Below are 14,927 nucleotides of genomic sequence, written 5' to 3'. Positions count from 1 at the left end.
TTTGAGCACTTCCTTGCTTTCTGACAGGAGATGTTCAAGGTTCATCTGCTTTCCCTGCCTCAGTCTTTGAATCAGCCATTTCTCCCAGGAGCCCTGGTTCTTCTTTTTTTTTTTTTAATTGAAGTAGAGTTGATTTACAATGTTGTGTTAATTTCTGCTGTACAGCAAAGTGATTCAGCTATACATATATATACATTCTTTTTTTTAATATTCTTTTCCATTTTGGTTTGTCTCAGGATATTGAATATAGTTCCCTGTGCTAGACAGTAGGACCTTGTTGTTTATCCATTCTATATGTAATCTCTGGTCCTTTTTATTGGAGAAAAGTTTTTGGAAGTCAAGATCTAAGTGCTAGGTATGCTCATTGCTTTTGAGATGTTGCAACTCCTAGTCCTTCTGAGTGGACGGAGCTAATATATGTTCACACCAGTACTTCCAACTGCAGTCCAACACAACAGGGTTCATTCTGGATTTCTCCCTTTCCAGATTGGTAATTCCTTTATCCCAAGGTGGAAATGCTTCTTTGATCGGTCCCTCCACCCCCGTGTGTAATGAGTCTCCTTGTCATTGCTGTCCGCTCTCTTATGTGGATGCCCGCCTCACCTGGCTGTGCCCCTCACCACAGGAAGCCATGCTCGCCATGCCCGCATTCCAGCGCTCCGTGCAGGGCTGCCTGTCCCCACCCCTCGCTGTGCAGGTACCTTCCATACCCCTCTTGGTCTTGGTATTCTTTTGCTGGGCCACCTCCCCACGCCAACTTAGAAATCTTGTTCCGCTGCCTGTCTCTCTGTGGGGATGCCTTTCTCTCCTTGTTGGGCCTCTGACTTCTCACGGCAGGCTGCCGCCATACATGGGCAGCCTGCTCACCTTCCCCGGACTCCCATGCCCTGCCCTGGGCTGCCTCCGTGGGGACGCTCTGCTCAGCCCGCCAGGCTCTGACTTTCTGTGCTGGGCTGCCACCCGTGTCGTCCCCTCCTCACCCCAGTCTCACGCCAGGCCTTCCCTCTGCGGGGACGCCGTCCTCATTCTTCTCAGGCTCTTCACCCTGACGTGGTTGCCTGCCTTGCTCTACTCCACTTAAGGACTTTAGGACTAAATTGTTCAGGAAAGGGAAATGGAAGGGGTTCTAGGAATTTTTAAAAAAATATAAACAGCTATTGAATTTAAAAAATATATTTATTTATTTATTTATTTTGGCTGCGTCAGGTCTTAGTTGTGGCATGCAGGATATTCCGTTGCGGCAGCCGGGCTCTTTGTTGTGCGCGTGGGCTTCTCTCTAGTTGTGGCACGTGGGCTCCAGAATGCGCGGGCTCAGTAGTTGCAGCGCATGAGCTCCAGAGCGCGTGGGCTCTGTAGCTGTGGCATGTGGGCTCTGTAGTTGCAGCATGCAGTCTCTCTAGTTGTGGCACATGGGCTCCGTAGTTGCAGCACGCAGACTTAGTTGCCCCGCGGCATGTGGGATCTTAGTTCCCTGACCAGGGATCGAACCCACATCCCCTGCATTGGAAGGCGGATTCTTAACCACTGGACCACCAGGGAAGTCCCTGAATTTTTTTTAATATTTGCTTTATATATGCTTGTCTATATTGTATGATTTGTGTCCTTTCTCCTCTTAATAAAGTGAATTACACTGATTTTTGAATGCTATAGCAGTCTTGCGTTCCTAGCATAGACCCAAGTTACTTGTGATTTATTTCCCTTTGTATATATTGTGGAATTTGGATTTCCAATGTTTTGTTGGGAGTTCAAGAGTGAAATTCTCCTCTAATCATCATCTTCCTTGTCCTGTTTTTCTTCCTCCTCCTCTTCTCTTCTTTACCCTTCTCTGATTCTCCATTTTCCTTCATCAGTGTTAAGTATAAAGGTTATGTTTGTTTCCTAAAATGAGTTGAGAGATGCTGCCTCTTTCTATTTTCTGAAAGATTTCTTGTAAGATTGGGGTTATTCCTCCTTAAATATTTGGTGGAATTTGCTGGTAAAGCCTTCTGAGTCTGGAGGATTTTTTGATGAGAAGGTTTAAGATTATAGATTTGATTTCTTTCAAATATTCTATTTTTTATTGCACCAATTTTAGGTAAATTGTATTTTTCTAAAAAATCCACTTCCTCTAAATGTAAGACATGTATCTGCATAAAGAGTAATATCCTCTTACGCTTTATGGGTAAGATGTCTCTTTAAATGTAGGATCTCTTTTTTCATTCCTAACTGGTTATCTATTCCTTGTCTCTTTTTTCTTGTTCAATTGAAGGACTTAATAATTTTATTTGTCTTTTCAAAAAATCAACTTTTGGTTTTGTGGCTTCCCTCCACTGTAAGTTTATTTTGTATTTATTAATTTCTGTTCATATTCTTATTATTTTATTCATCCTTTCCTTGAGTCTAATTTGCTGATTTTTTAACCTTTGTAAGTAGATGCTTAGCTTGTCGATTTTCATCCTTTTTTCTTTCCTAATATATTTATTTACAGCTATAAATTTTCCTGTAAATATAGCTTTAGGTGCACTACACATGTTTTAATGTGTAGTATTTTTATCATTATTTAGTTTAAAATTGTATGTAATTTTCATAATGATTTCTTTTTTGACCCATGGGTTATTTAGAATTGCATTTCTTAATTTTCAAACATTTGGAGATTTTATAGTTCTATTTTATTATAGGTATCTAGTTTAATAGGATGACATTCAAAGAACACTCTCTATATGATTTCATTTAAAAAATATATATGTATAACAATTTGGTTTGTGGCCTAGCATATGGCTAAGTTTTGTAAATTTTCCATGTGTTCTTAAAAATAATTATGCAGTAGTTGGGTATAGCATTTATATAATACTATTTGTCAAGTTTGTTATTTGCATTGCTTAAATCTTCTATAACCCTATTGATTTTTTTTTTTTGCTTGTTTTATGAGATAATAAGACAGCCTAGTTAAAATTTCCTGTTATGACTATGAATGTCTTTTTCTCCTTTTAATCCCAGCAATTTTTGTTTTATATATTTTGAGACTTTATTATTATGTGCATACAAAATTAGAATTATTAAATCTTCTTGATGAATGCTTCTATCGTTTTGAAGGATCCCTCTTTATCTCTAGTAATGCTTTGCCATGAAGTCTACTCTACTTTGTCAGGAATTACTATAACTACTGTAGCTTTCTTTTGGTTAGTGTTGGCATTTTAATCTTTTTTATACTTTCTCCCTTTCTATATCCATATGTTTTAGATGTGTTTTTTTTTTAAATAAAATATTTGGCTTTTGCTTTGTTTTATCTAGCATCACAATTTTGGTATTGTAATTTGAGCATATTTCAAGCATATTTTGGTCTGTTTATTTTTAATGTAATTACTAATTTTATTTTGGTTTAATTCTGTTACATTGTATTTTCTCTTTACATTGTTTTATGTTCCTTTTTCTCTACTTTCATGATTTTTGAGTTGATTAATTTTTAAAATTATCCCGTATTTCTCCTCTTTTAGCTTACTGTTTACACATTGTCTTATTATTATTTTAGTAGTCATTGTAGAGATTACAGCATGGGTCATTGACTTAACAAAGTCTAATATTGTGGTCTAAACTTTTTTTTAAATCTCCTACCTTCTGTCTGATATTTTCCTTCAGCTAAAATATAATCTTTAGTATTTCCTCTAGTGTGGGTCTGCTGTTTACAAATTCTCTTGGTTTTTAACTGATTGAAAATAACTTTTTTTGTTCCTTATTCTTAAAGGAGAAATCCACTAAGTATAGAATTTTAAGTTGGTGGTTATTTTCTTTCAGCAATTAAAAATTATTCCATTGTCTTCTGCCTTCCATTATTTCTGTTGAGATGTTATCTTAGTAATTCCTTTAAGGTTTTTCTCTTGGTCTTTGGTTTTTAATAGTTTACCATGAAGTGCCGAGGGATAGATTTTTATTTTTTTATTGTGTCAGGCTTCCTGAATCTGTGGTTTTATATCTTTTTTTGCAGACATTTCTAAGCCATTACTTCTAACATTGCTTTTACCCACTCTCTCCTTTTGGAGCTCCGATTACAGGTGTGTTATATATACTTTTTGATTCTTACCCTGTCTTATATAATACTTTGTATCTTTTGGCTCTCTGTGCTTTATTTTGGTTGTATGATTCTGACATATGTTCCTGTTCACTAATTGTTTTTTTACTTTTTTATAAATTTATTTATTTATTTATTTTTGGCTGCATTGGGTCTTCGTTGCTGCGCATGGGCTTTCTCTAGTTGCAGCGAGCGGGTGCTACTCTTGCTTGCAGTGTGCGGGCTTCTTGTTGCAGTGGCTTCTCTTGTTGCGGAGCACGGGCTCTAGGTGCGCAGGCTTCAGTAGTTGCAGCACGTGCGCTCAGTAGTTCTGGCTCGCGGGCTCTAGAGCGCAGGCTCAGTAGTTGTGGCGCACGGGCTTAGTTGCTCCACAGCATGTGGGATCTTCCCGGACCAGGGCTCAAACCTGTGTCCCCTGCGTTGGCAGGCAGGTTCTTAACCACTTCACCAGGGAAGCCCTCACTAATTGTTTTTTAAGCTATGCCTAACCTGCTGTTAAACTTAGATACTGAGTTCTTTTTTTCACTTACAGTAGTTCTTACTTCCCAAATCAACATTTGATCTTTTTATTATAGTTTCCAATTTTCTCTGAGATTTTATAATCTTGTCTTTAGCCCCTTGAAAATAGTAAGCAGAGTTACTTTAAAGTTACTGTAACTCCAATATCTAGATCTTTCTTAGGTCTCTTTCTATTCCCTATTATTTTTGCTGGTTTTCATTTATGTTGTCAGGTCTACTTATGTGTCTGGTTTGTTATAATTTTGTGCCAGACAGTATTTGCTAAATTGCTTATAGAAGTAATTTGTAGGTCTAGAACAATGATATCTGCCAGTACAGAAGACTTTTATTTATTTGTGCCAGGTTCCTGCACACACTGGTGATTCAGAATCACATCAGTCCAATTTAAGGACTGAGAATGTTCAAAGCTGAGCTGTAATCCCTTCAGAGGCTGTTTACTTCTAATCAACCTTATTCCTGTGTTTTAACCCTTTGGGTTTCCAACCCAAAGAGGTGGGGTGCCATAGGGCCCACTCCGGGTGGGCTGTGGACTGCAGTCTGTGTCTCCCTAGACCTGTGAGTGTGTCAAGAGAACTGCTGTCAGCCACTTCTCCTCAAGATTTGGCAAATGCTGTCAGAGGAAAAGCGTCCCCAAGTGCTGGCCTTATCTCTCTGGACTTCCATCCTCCCCCAGTATATAGCCTGGAAATTTTTCACTATCTCGTCATCCCTCTGTGCCTTCACACTGATGTCATTTATATTTTGTCCACCTGTTTCTAATAGTCTTTAGCAGAAGGGTTGGTTTATATTATGTAATTTGCCATTACAGAAAACAGAAGGTTTCTCTCTATCCTTGGTTAATTTTTGTTTTTTGGCTGCACCGGGTCTTAGTTGCAGCACACAGGATCTTTGTTGAGGCATGCGGGATCTTTTAGTTGCGGCATGTGGACTTCTTAGTTGTGGCATGCAGACTTCTTAGTTGCGGCATACGAACTCTTGGTTGCGGCATGCATGTGGGATCTAGTTCCCTGACCAAGGATCAAACCCACACAGAGTCTTACCCACTGAACCACCAGGAAAGTCCCTATCCTTGGTTAAGTTTTTAATATTCTTTTTATTATAGAGAAATTTGAACATTTTGAACAAAAATAGACTAGTATAATGAGCCCCCATGTTCACAATAACCCATAACCCAATAACCCTTGGCAAATTCTGCCCTGTCCACATTCCTGTCCACATTCTATATTATTCTGAGGCAACTTCCAGATGTCACATCAATTCATCTATAAATATTTTAGTATGTAGCCCTAAAAGATAAGGAATGTCTTTTTAAAAAATCATACCCACAAAACTATTATCACATCTAAATAATTGTAATAATTCCTTAATATAAAAAAATCCAGTCAGTGTTCCAGTTACTTTGCTAATTTTTAGTGTAAGTGTATTCAGCTGTGAGCCCGTAAAGTTACTTTGGTTCCTGAATCTCTAATACAGAGATTCTCTAGCACAGTTGTGAAGGCCTTTTTTGACTTGGTGGGTAACCAGCCATCAAGATTTACTTTCATGCCCTTAAGCTCTCTTTACTTATCTAAAGCCTACCCATTCTACAGTGGCTAAATTCAAGTCTCGCTTCCCCCATGGAGCTTGCCCTGACCACTCACTCCTGATTTCCTCAGCATTTATTATCTTTCTAGTCCTGTGGCACTTGGCCATATTATCTTGTATCATAAAATTTCTCATGATTGTAAACTGTGGGAGGATAAGGACATGTGTACTGTATGGTTTGTATGTCAAACCGAGTCTACCATTTTGTGGGGCACGTAGCCCCTGTCTGCCTCAGCAATTTTGTGAGGGCCAAATGAGGTAATTTATGAGAACTTTTCTTATAACCTATATAGCAAAATTGTAAGGAATTATTATTGCTATTCTTCTCCTTGTTGTTGGCATAACCGCTACATGAATTCTAGACTATAATGTCTGTGTCGGCAGAGACCTTTGTTCCCAGAGAGACTGTCACAATGCCTGACAGTAGGCTTCCAATAAATATTTGTTGACTTAATTTATTATCTGAATTAAGTTGTTCCCTCATTCTTGTCTGTCAACTGATATGAAATAGGATGATAAATTTAATTACCTACAGGAAAAGGTTAAACTTTGCCAAAAAATTTTAATTTCTTTTTTCCTCCTTGCAAATTGGATAGGTTTATCTCAACACGTAGTTACCAGCTGTAAGCAAGTAATTCAGCTCTTGGAGGAGGGGATAGCAAACAGGTAACAGGTTTGTTTTTCCTTGTCATTCTTTCAGTCTCATTCTTATTGCCTGTGTTCTCATCCCCGTTCACAGTGTATATTCTCTCTGCAGCTCCCCACATCCACAATCAGCAGGCCTTTCTCAGAACAGAAGTGTACCCAGTGTAGGCGGCAGTGGCTGAGATTTAGTGCTCTTCTCACTAGTGGTGAAGCTGTAGTTTGTTCTGGGTATAATAATATTAGGCAGTAAGCCCAGAGTATTACTCTATGCTTTGTCTTATAATACACGACTTCTGCTGTTTTCATCAAAGAACAGATTCTTGCCTGCATTGTCCTCTCCTTGATAGAGGTAATACAGTTTAATATAGTTTAGATACAGTTTAAAATGTTTCAGAAAACCATTTTTCTTTTAGTTTTGCATACTGTAAAGGTTACTCAAAAAAAGACTGTTTTGAATTTGCTTTGAAATACTAAGTGCTATTGACTCTCCTTAAACCTATTGTAAATTGTGATAATACTCTTTATTTTTAGTTACTATGAAATACCCAGAATGTTATTTTGCACCCCCAAAATAGCCTTTTTTACCTGAAAAAAAAATTGGGGGAATTTAGAGTCTTCTACGTACCCTATTAATAACACATCTGAGTTAATTGAATGTAAAGGAAGAAATTTAAATTTAACATTCTATTCCTTGGCTTTCATGGAACTATTCTGCAGGCACTTGCTTCATGTCTTCAGGGTACCCTGAGCTCCTTGATCTTTAAGTGTCAGGCCTCACCTTGTCCTTTTTATCCTTGAATAAACCAGCCTCTAGGTTTTGACTCTTTTCTTCAATTCTGTAACTCCTCTGAGAACAGAAGTCAATGAGTTGGTCTTAAACTGAGGCAAGATTGACTTAGATTTAGATGAAGGGAAGACTCTTCTGACTTTAAGGGTCAAGATTGGAATGAATCTTTCAGGGAGCCTATGAATTCTACCTGGCTTAAGCATGATGTTCATGTAATTCAAGATCTCATTTTAGCCCTTTCTGGCACTATAAGATTAATATTCTGTGTTTAATCATGACTTACTTTCTCTGTCTTTGAGCCTTCTTCTCCAGCAAGCTCTCTACGTCCATTTGTCTTATTTAAATGGGTCTGTTTTAGGGATATTCTTACAGGTTGATGACTCTTTAGTATCACGCTTTCAACTCTGATTTTTAACTTCTGTTGCTTAAAAAAAGTTCTAATTGTGGTTTAATATGAAGCTACACTCGCTTTTATTCTCAGATATCAGGACCTAGAGCACTGCTCCTGCCCTCTTGGGGCCACTCTCCTAACTATAACAGACTAAATAACGTGTGTTTCATGATCCTCACTTGTGAACCTCAGCACTAACATCTCTTGTGTTCCCCATGGATCTTAAGGATCACCATGCATAAACAATCCTTGTCCTAATTTTCTTCCCTTATATACACAGAATCACAGCAGCAACCCATGTTCATGAGGCCAGCAGCAGATCCCATGCCATCTTCACTATCTACTATACGCAGGTTGGTTACCACTTATATTTACTTAGATTTCTTCCTTTCATTGTCCCTTTTGACTGATTTCCTGTCTTCCTTCCTATTTCTTTTTCTTTCTTCCTGCCTTTCCCTTTATAGGTCCTCTGATATGACCTAATATTATAAGTAGGACCTACACACAGTCTACTAAGCTACACACTCAGAAAGCGTAGAGGCATTTCATAAAGACTAATCAAAATATCTTCGACCTACATTTTACTTTTAACATTTCAAATTACTTTAATATCTATATGATCAGTCTGGGCATTTAAAATGAAAAGCAAGATTGAAATGAAAATAAACATTAATATTAAAAAGTAGGGACTTCCCTGGTGGCTCAGTGGTTAAGAATCCGCCTGCCAATGCAGGGAACACGGGTTCGAGCCCTGGTCTGGGAAGATCCCACATGCCACGGAACAACTAAGCCCATGTGCCACAACTACTGAGCCTGCACTCTAGAGCCCGTGAGCCACAACTACTGAGCCTGCGTGCCACAACTACTGAAGTCCGCCTGCCTAGAGCCTGTGCTTCGCAACAAGAGAAGCCACCACAGTGAGAAGCCTGCGCACTGCAATGTGGAGTAGTTCCTGCTTGCTACAACTAGAGAAAGCCCGCGTGCAGCAGTGAAGACCCAAAGCAGCCAAAAATAAATTAATTAATTAAAAAAAAAAAAAGAAACTGTAAGGGCTCCACATGTTGGATTCAGCATACAAAGACTTCCAAGCAACTAATATAAATACATTCAAAGAGCTGAAGGAAACCATGTTTTAAAGAATTAAAGGAAAACATGATGATAATGCCTCTAGGGAATTTCAATAAAATGATAGAAATTATTTTAAAAGGGGGAATTCTGGACATGTACAATAACAGAAATGAAAAAATCACTAATGGGACTCAAGCGCTGATTTGAGATGGCAGAAGAATTAGTGAAGTTGAAGACAGACAAATAGAAATCATCCAGTTTGAAGAAGAGTAACTGAAGGAAAATGAGCAGAGCTGCACAGACCTGTGGGACATCAGGTGTGTCAACGTAAGTGTAATGGGAATCTCAGAAAGAAAGAAGAGAAAATAGGCATAAAAAAAAATTGAAAAATAATGGCCAAAAGCAATTGCCAAATTCGTTGAAAATCTTTAGTGTACACTTTATTCAAAAATTAACTCAAACTGGATCCTAGGCACTAATGTGAAACCTAAAACAAACTCAGAAAATAACATGGGAGAACATTTGTGACCTTGGATTAGGCAAAGTTTTTTTAGACATGGCACTAAAAACACAAATTGAACAAAAGAACAAATTGAAATTTGGAATTGGTCAAAATTTAAAACTTCTGCTCTACAAAAGACACTATTAAGAGAATAAAAAGAAAAGCCACAGGGAGAATTTATTTGTAAAACATATGTCAGGTAAAAGACTTGTATCCAGAATATATACAGAACTCTCTAAACTAAATAATAAAACAACTCAAAAAAAATGGTCAGAAATTTTGAACTGATACTTAACTAGAGAAAATATACAGATGGCAATTAAGCACTTGAAAAGATGCAAACATCATTAATTATTAGAGGAATGCAAGTTAACACCAAATGAACTATCAGTACTCACCTTTTAAAATGGCTAAAATTAAAAAGAATGATTACACTAAATATTGGCAAGATTGTAGGAGCTAGAGTTCTCATACTACTGGTACAACAACTTTGAAAAATAATTTAATAGTTTCTTTAAAAATTAAACATATACCTACCATATGATTCAGCCATTGTGCTAGGCATTTTCCCAAGAGAAAAGAAATCATATGTCCATACAAAGACTTGTACACAAATATTCATAGCAGCTTTATTTGTAATTGCTCAAAGCTGGAAACAACCCAAATGTCCATCAAGAGGTGAATAGATAAACTATGGTATATTCATACACTGGAATACTACTCAGCAATAAAATTGAGCTTTTGACACATGCCTCAACCTGGATGAATCTCAAAATAATTATGCACAGTGAAAGAAGCCAGATATTGTATGACTCATCTGTGTGAAATATCCTGAGAAGACAAATTTATAGAGAGAGAAAATTGAGTGGTGACCTGGGGCTGGAGATGGCAATGGAGATTGATTGCAAACAGACTCAGAATTTGGGGAGTTATTGGAAATATTTTAAAACTGGATTTTGGTGATGGATGCGCAACATTAAAATTAAACAACAACAAAGAACCCATATTGAATTTTTTAAAAAAAGGAAAAGTTGTTTTGCTCTTGAGGGCCGGATGCCCCTGGATAGAACAGCGAGAGGCAGAGTCCTGCCCAGCAAGTTAACAGGCTGTGACTCAGGTTAACAAGAGACAAAGCCCCATCATCCGCCCCTCCAAACCTGCTGTGGATCTCTACTGGTGGGTCAGAGCCTCCTGGAGAAGAGTTGAGCATTTACCCGGTAAACCGTGCTAGGGAGACTTTGTGGGGGGTTGCCCACCTACCCTATGGAAGTTTTGCTCACATTTTTAATGATGGCAGGACCCAGGGCTTACTGATTGTCAGATATTGAGAGCTCATCTGGTTCAGAACACATTAGAATACAGATTTCTTGAGTGAGTTGGCTAAAAATCCGAATATCACCTTGGTTAGGAGGGTGTCATGGGAAAAAAACAACACATTGTTCCAAGTGACAAGCTTTAAATGTATTTTCTCCTTTTAGGCAATGCTGGAGAACAACCTCCCCTCTGAAATCGCTAGCAAGATCAACCTTGTGGACCTAGCAGGCAGGTAATTAGGATCTCAAAGCCAAGTGGAATTACTCCCTTGACAATGACCTTGTTCTTGCTCATTTTACGGGGAATAAACTTTTCCCCACCTTTTACACATTTCAGTCATCCTGAGAAAATTCCAAAAGAAACAAATTGTTTGAATGCTAGGTTAAGAAACTGTAGTTTTCTGAGGGCTAAAAAATTTTCTGTTAGGGGTTCTCAATCTTAGCTGCCCATTAAAATCACCTGGACCTTTTAGAGCTCCCAATGCCTTGGCTGCACCTCAGATCAAATAAATCAGATTATTAGTGGAGTCAGAGGGAGTGCCGGCAGTGTATAGCCAAGATTGAAAACCAGTGCTCTAAGTAGAGGGGACTGAGCGTGCTTTTTTCCTTTGATCTAATATTGATTTTATGCATCTCTACACATTTCTTAAAAAAAAAAGCTTTAAAAAATACTGTGGCACTGGGGAGAAGATACTGCCTTTTTAAGTATTAGAAGGAAACATGAATTGTACTCATTTACATATCCAGAAAGAAGAAACTCTCAGGGATAATGTGGTCAGAAAAAAGTGTAACATGAAATAAGGCATATTTTCTTATTTTAAAACTGCTGAATAATTAATATGGTACACCACTCCCTTAAAAGCTTAAGTGCTTTCTGGAAGAAATTGTATCAGCCAACTGGAAGTGTGAATTTTTAATATTTCACATTTACTTAAATAAGGAATTTGAAACCATTAATGACACAGCATAAAGCCATTAATATGTGAAATTAAAACAAAAGAGGAATTGTATATACCAAAAAACTATATTGGTATCATTACTGTGAATAAGTATTAACTCAAAATGCTCTGGCAGCCAAATGTAATGAATTGTTTGATTTTTATTGCCTGAGAAGCAGAAGAATGCCAGTTTGTCACATGATGGTAACATTTTTTTCTGGAACTGAATTCTAAGGGGAATTTATTTTGTGGATCTTTTACACAAAGTGCAACATAATGGATAGTGTTTTTCAACAGCGTTATAAGGATAGTCTTCTTGTTCACTTTTGTTTCTCTTTTCATCCACTGTGTTTTAGTGAAAGAGCAGATCCCAGTTACTGTAAGGACCGGATTACTGAAGGAGCCAATATCAACAAGTCTCTTGTGACTCTGGGGATCGTCATCTCCACCTTAGGTATTTTGATGGTAGCCTGGATTATCAGTGTGGGAGGGAGACTTTGGAAAATAACTCATATGTTTTCATTTTGTCAAAATGGAGTAGATACTTAAAAGGTTCTTTCTGATAAAGTTTACCTTCTGGCTTTGGGCATGAAAAATTGATATTTGTTGTTTTTGAACACAATGTGACCATCATCCTAGCACTCTCATTCCAAAAAGAAGGGAGACTACAAAATTGTTCGGCTTAAATATTCCATCTCCTGAGTCCAGAGTCTAATTCAGGGTCCACACTTAAAGCATCCTGTCATATGCAGAAAGGGATTAGGAAGTGTGATGCTAAGTCTACCTTCTCCAACCATTGCTTTGTTTTAATGCATTTGTTTCGTAATTCCTTTTTTTCTTCCACTTTTATTATTTTTTGTCTTTTAAGCCCAGAACTCTCAGGTATTCAACAGCTGCCAGAGCCTCAACAGCGCAGCGAGCGATGGTAGTGACAGTGGGATCCCTAGCTCTCCTTCCGGGACCAGCAGTGGAGCAGGACCTTCCCAGAGGCAGTCTTACATCCCCTACCGGGACTCTGTGTTGACCTGGCTGCTGAAGGACAGCCTTGGAGGCAACTCCAGAACCATCATGGTTGCCAGTGAGTAGGCTGCCGGAGCTGGTTCTGTGTTGGGACTGGTGATCTGCCACTGCCGCCCATTTCATCAAGGGTCTCAGACAGCCTGGGCGACGGCAGCAAGGCCAGTGGTCATGGGCTGGGTTGGAAAGGCTTGGCGTGTGTTTTACCTTTCTCCTTCTACCCCAGCCGTATCTCCTGCACACACTAGCTACAGTGAGACCATGAGCACGTTGAGATACGCATCCAACGCCAAAAACATCACCAACAAGCCACGGGTAAATGAGGTGAGACCTTCATTTGAAGTCCTGGTCTGGTACAGCAGTTTACACCAAGTTCTCCTTTTTTCCTCTCATTTGATTTCCTTCTCTTTGTACTCACCCCAACTGCCAGACTTGTTCTCCAAATGCCGAGGGAGTGAAATTCTTTCTTTCAGTGTCATACCGTTCTCTCATATCTCAACTGGCTGCATTCAGTTGCCTTTTTTGAATAATTTATTTTAGATATTTCTCTAAGGCCATTGGTCTTAAGATCCCTTGTACACTGTTGCCACTCGAGGAAAGATCATTTAAAAGTGTCTGTGTTTACTGCCTTTATTCCAAGTTTATGTTGCTGTGTGCCTTTTTTCATACGCAAATTGCAGTGACATCTCTGTTTTGGGTAAAAGCGGTATATGAGGAATCCTTTAGTCTTGAAAGCTAAATTAATAATGAGAATATTCCAAAAGTTCCTCATCTGCTTTGCAATTTCGGTGAAAAGTTCCAGGGCAGGGATCACAAATGAGTGGCCCACATATAGCCCATTTATGGACTGTTTTAAAGGGCAATGTAGGGACTTCCCTGGCGGTCCAGTGCTTAAGACTTGGCCTTCCAATGCAGGGGTGTGGGTTCGATCCCTGGTCGGGGAGCTAAGCTCTCACATGCCTTGCTGCCAAAAAACCAAAACATAAAACAGAAGCAATATTGTAACAAATTCAGTAAAGATTTTTAAAAAAATAAAAAAGGGCAATGTAATTCGTCAGGTACTAAGTTTAGTCACACTCAATACAGGAAGATTAGCACCTACTACCTATACATGCTCTGGCATTTGTATTATATTACCTACCTAACGTCCTGCTCTAGGCAGTGATTCTCAAACTTTAGTGTGTATCAGAATCACCTGGAGGGTTTGTTAAACCACAGGTGGGCCCAGCCCTCCAGAGTTTCTGATTAATAGGTGTTGGGGCATTGCGGGAGCAGGGGTGGTCCACAGAATTTGCATTTCCCACAAGTTCTTAGGTGAAGTTGCTGCTGATCCTGGGACCACACTTTGAAAAGACTGCCCTAGAAGTTACTCCAAAGGAGTAATCTGCTTCTTCCAGGCTAATTGCGAGTAGCATCTCACAGCCATTCGGGGCCTGATATCAATCAGTGGTGACCGAGTTCTCTGTGTTTCAGGATGCAAACGTGAAGTTGATCAGAGAACTCAGGGAAGAGATTGGAAGACTGAAAGCCATGCTGCTGAGCTTTGAGCTGGTATGTGGGCAGTCAGGACTTTTCTGACCTCCAGAGCCCCTTCTCTTCTGCAGGGTATCTGAGCCCTGCTGCATTGTGTTCTCAGTCAGGTGACGCTTGTAGAGCAGAGGCCGGAGATAGGATGGCGATTACTCTGATTACCTGTGTAGTTTCAGATGGGGTGGGCACCCTCTCACTGTGTCCTCTCTGCTGTCCAAAGGACATTTGCCTGAATGGCCCTTGTTCTGTATGTGGGCAGATACGGGGAATGGGGCCCTCCAGAAAAAATGGCCTTGAATTCTCCTTCTTTGTACGAATCTGAGCCCAAATACTTAGGCTTCTGATTTGTTTCTGATTTTAATGATAAAGTCTTTCCTTTATCTGCATCTTTTCCTTCACAAGAGTATGAAGCACATCTCTCTCTTTGTGCAGAGAAACTTCCATTCATTGAATGAGGGAAAGGATGAAAATGTGAAGGAGCTGGCTCTCCAAAATGAATTGAAGGTGGGTCTGTTGGGGAGACTCAGTTGTGCTTCACATCACCTTGGGAACAGATCTGACCTCCCTCCATCATTCCTGGGCCAGGAC

At 39.1% G+C, this 14,927-nt stretch overlaps 1 protein-coding gene across 5 annotated transcripts in view; it reads left to right on the top strand.

Moving 5' to 3' along the window:
• Positions 1 to 14,927, top strand: part of STARD9 (StAR related lipid transfer domain containing 9) — a 133,276-nt gene that overhangs the window by 69,362 nt on the left and 48,987 nt on the right. For 4 of the 5 annotated variants that reach the window (XM_059913498.1, XM_059913499.1, XM_059913501.1 and 1 more), the window contains exons 8-15: positions 6,745 to 6,814; positions 8,252 to 8,324; positions 11,020 to 11,087; positions 12,149 to 12,246; positions 12,661 to 12,870; positions 13,036 to 13,133; positions 14,283 to 14,360; positions 14,772 to 14,843. In XM_059913498.1, the coding sequence (XP_059769481.1) occupies positions 6,745 to 6,814; positions 8,252 to 8,324; positions 11,020 to 11,087; positions 12,149 to 12,246; positions 12,661 to 12,870; positions 13,036 to 13,133; positions 14,283 to 14,360; positions 14,772 to 14,843 (767 nt within the window). Of the gene's footprint in view, positions 1 to 6,744; positions 6,815 to 8,251; positions 8,325 to 9,323; positions 9,367 to 11,019; positions 11,088 to 12,148; positions 12,247 to 12,660; positions 12,871 to 13,035; positions 13,134 to 14,282; positions 14,361 to 14,771; positions 14,844 to 14,927 lie in introns of those variants that run through there. The other variant, XM_059913500.1, reaches the window with a different exon arrangement.

The sequence above is a fragment of the Balaenoptera ricei genome, chromosome 2 (genome assembly GCF_028023285.1).
Source record: "Balaenoptera ricei isolate mBalRic1 chromosome 2, mBalRic1.hap2, whole genome shotgun sequence".
NCBI lineage: Eukaryota > Metazoa > Chordata > Mammalia > Artiodactyla > Balaenopteridae > Balaenoptera > Balaenoptera ricei.
The sequence above is the reverse complement of the archived record's forward strand: the minus strand, read 5'-3'. Positions and strand labels throughout refer to the sequence as shown.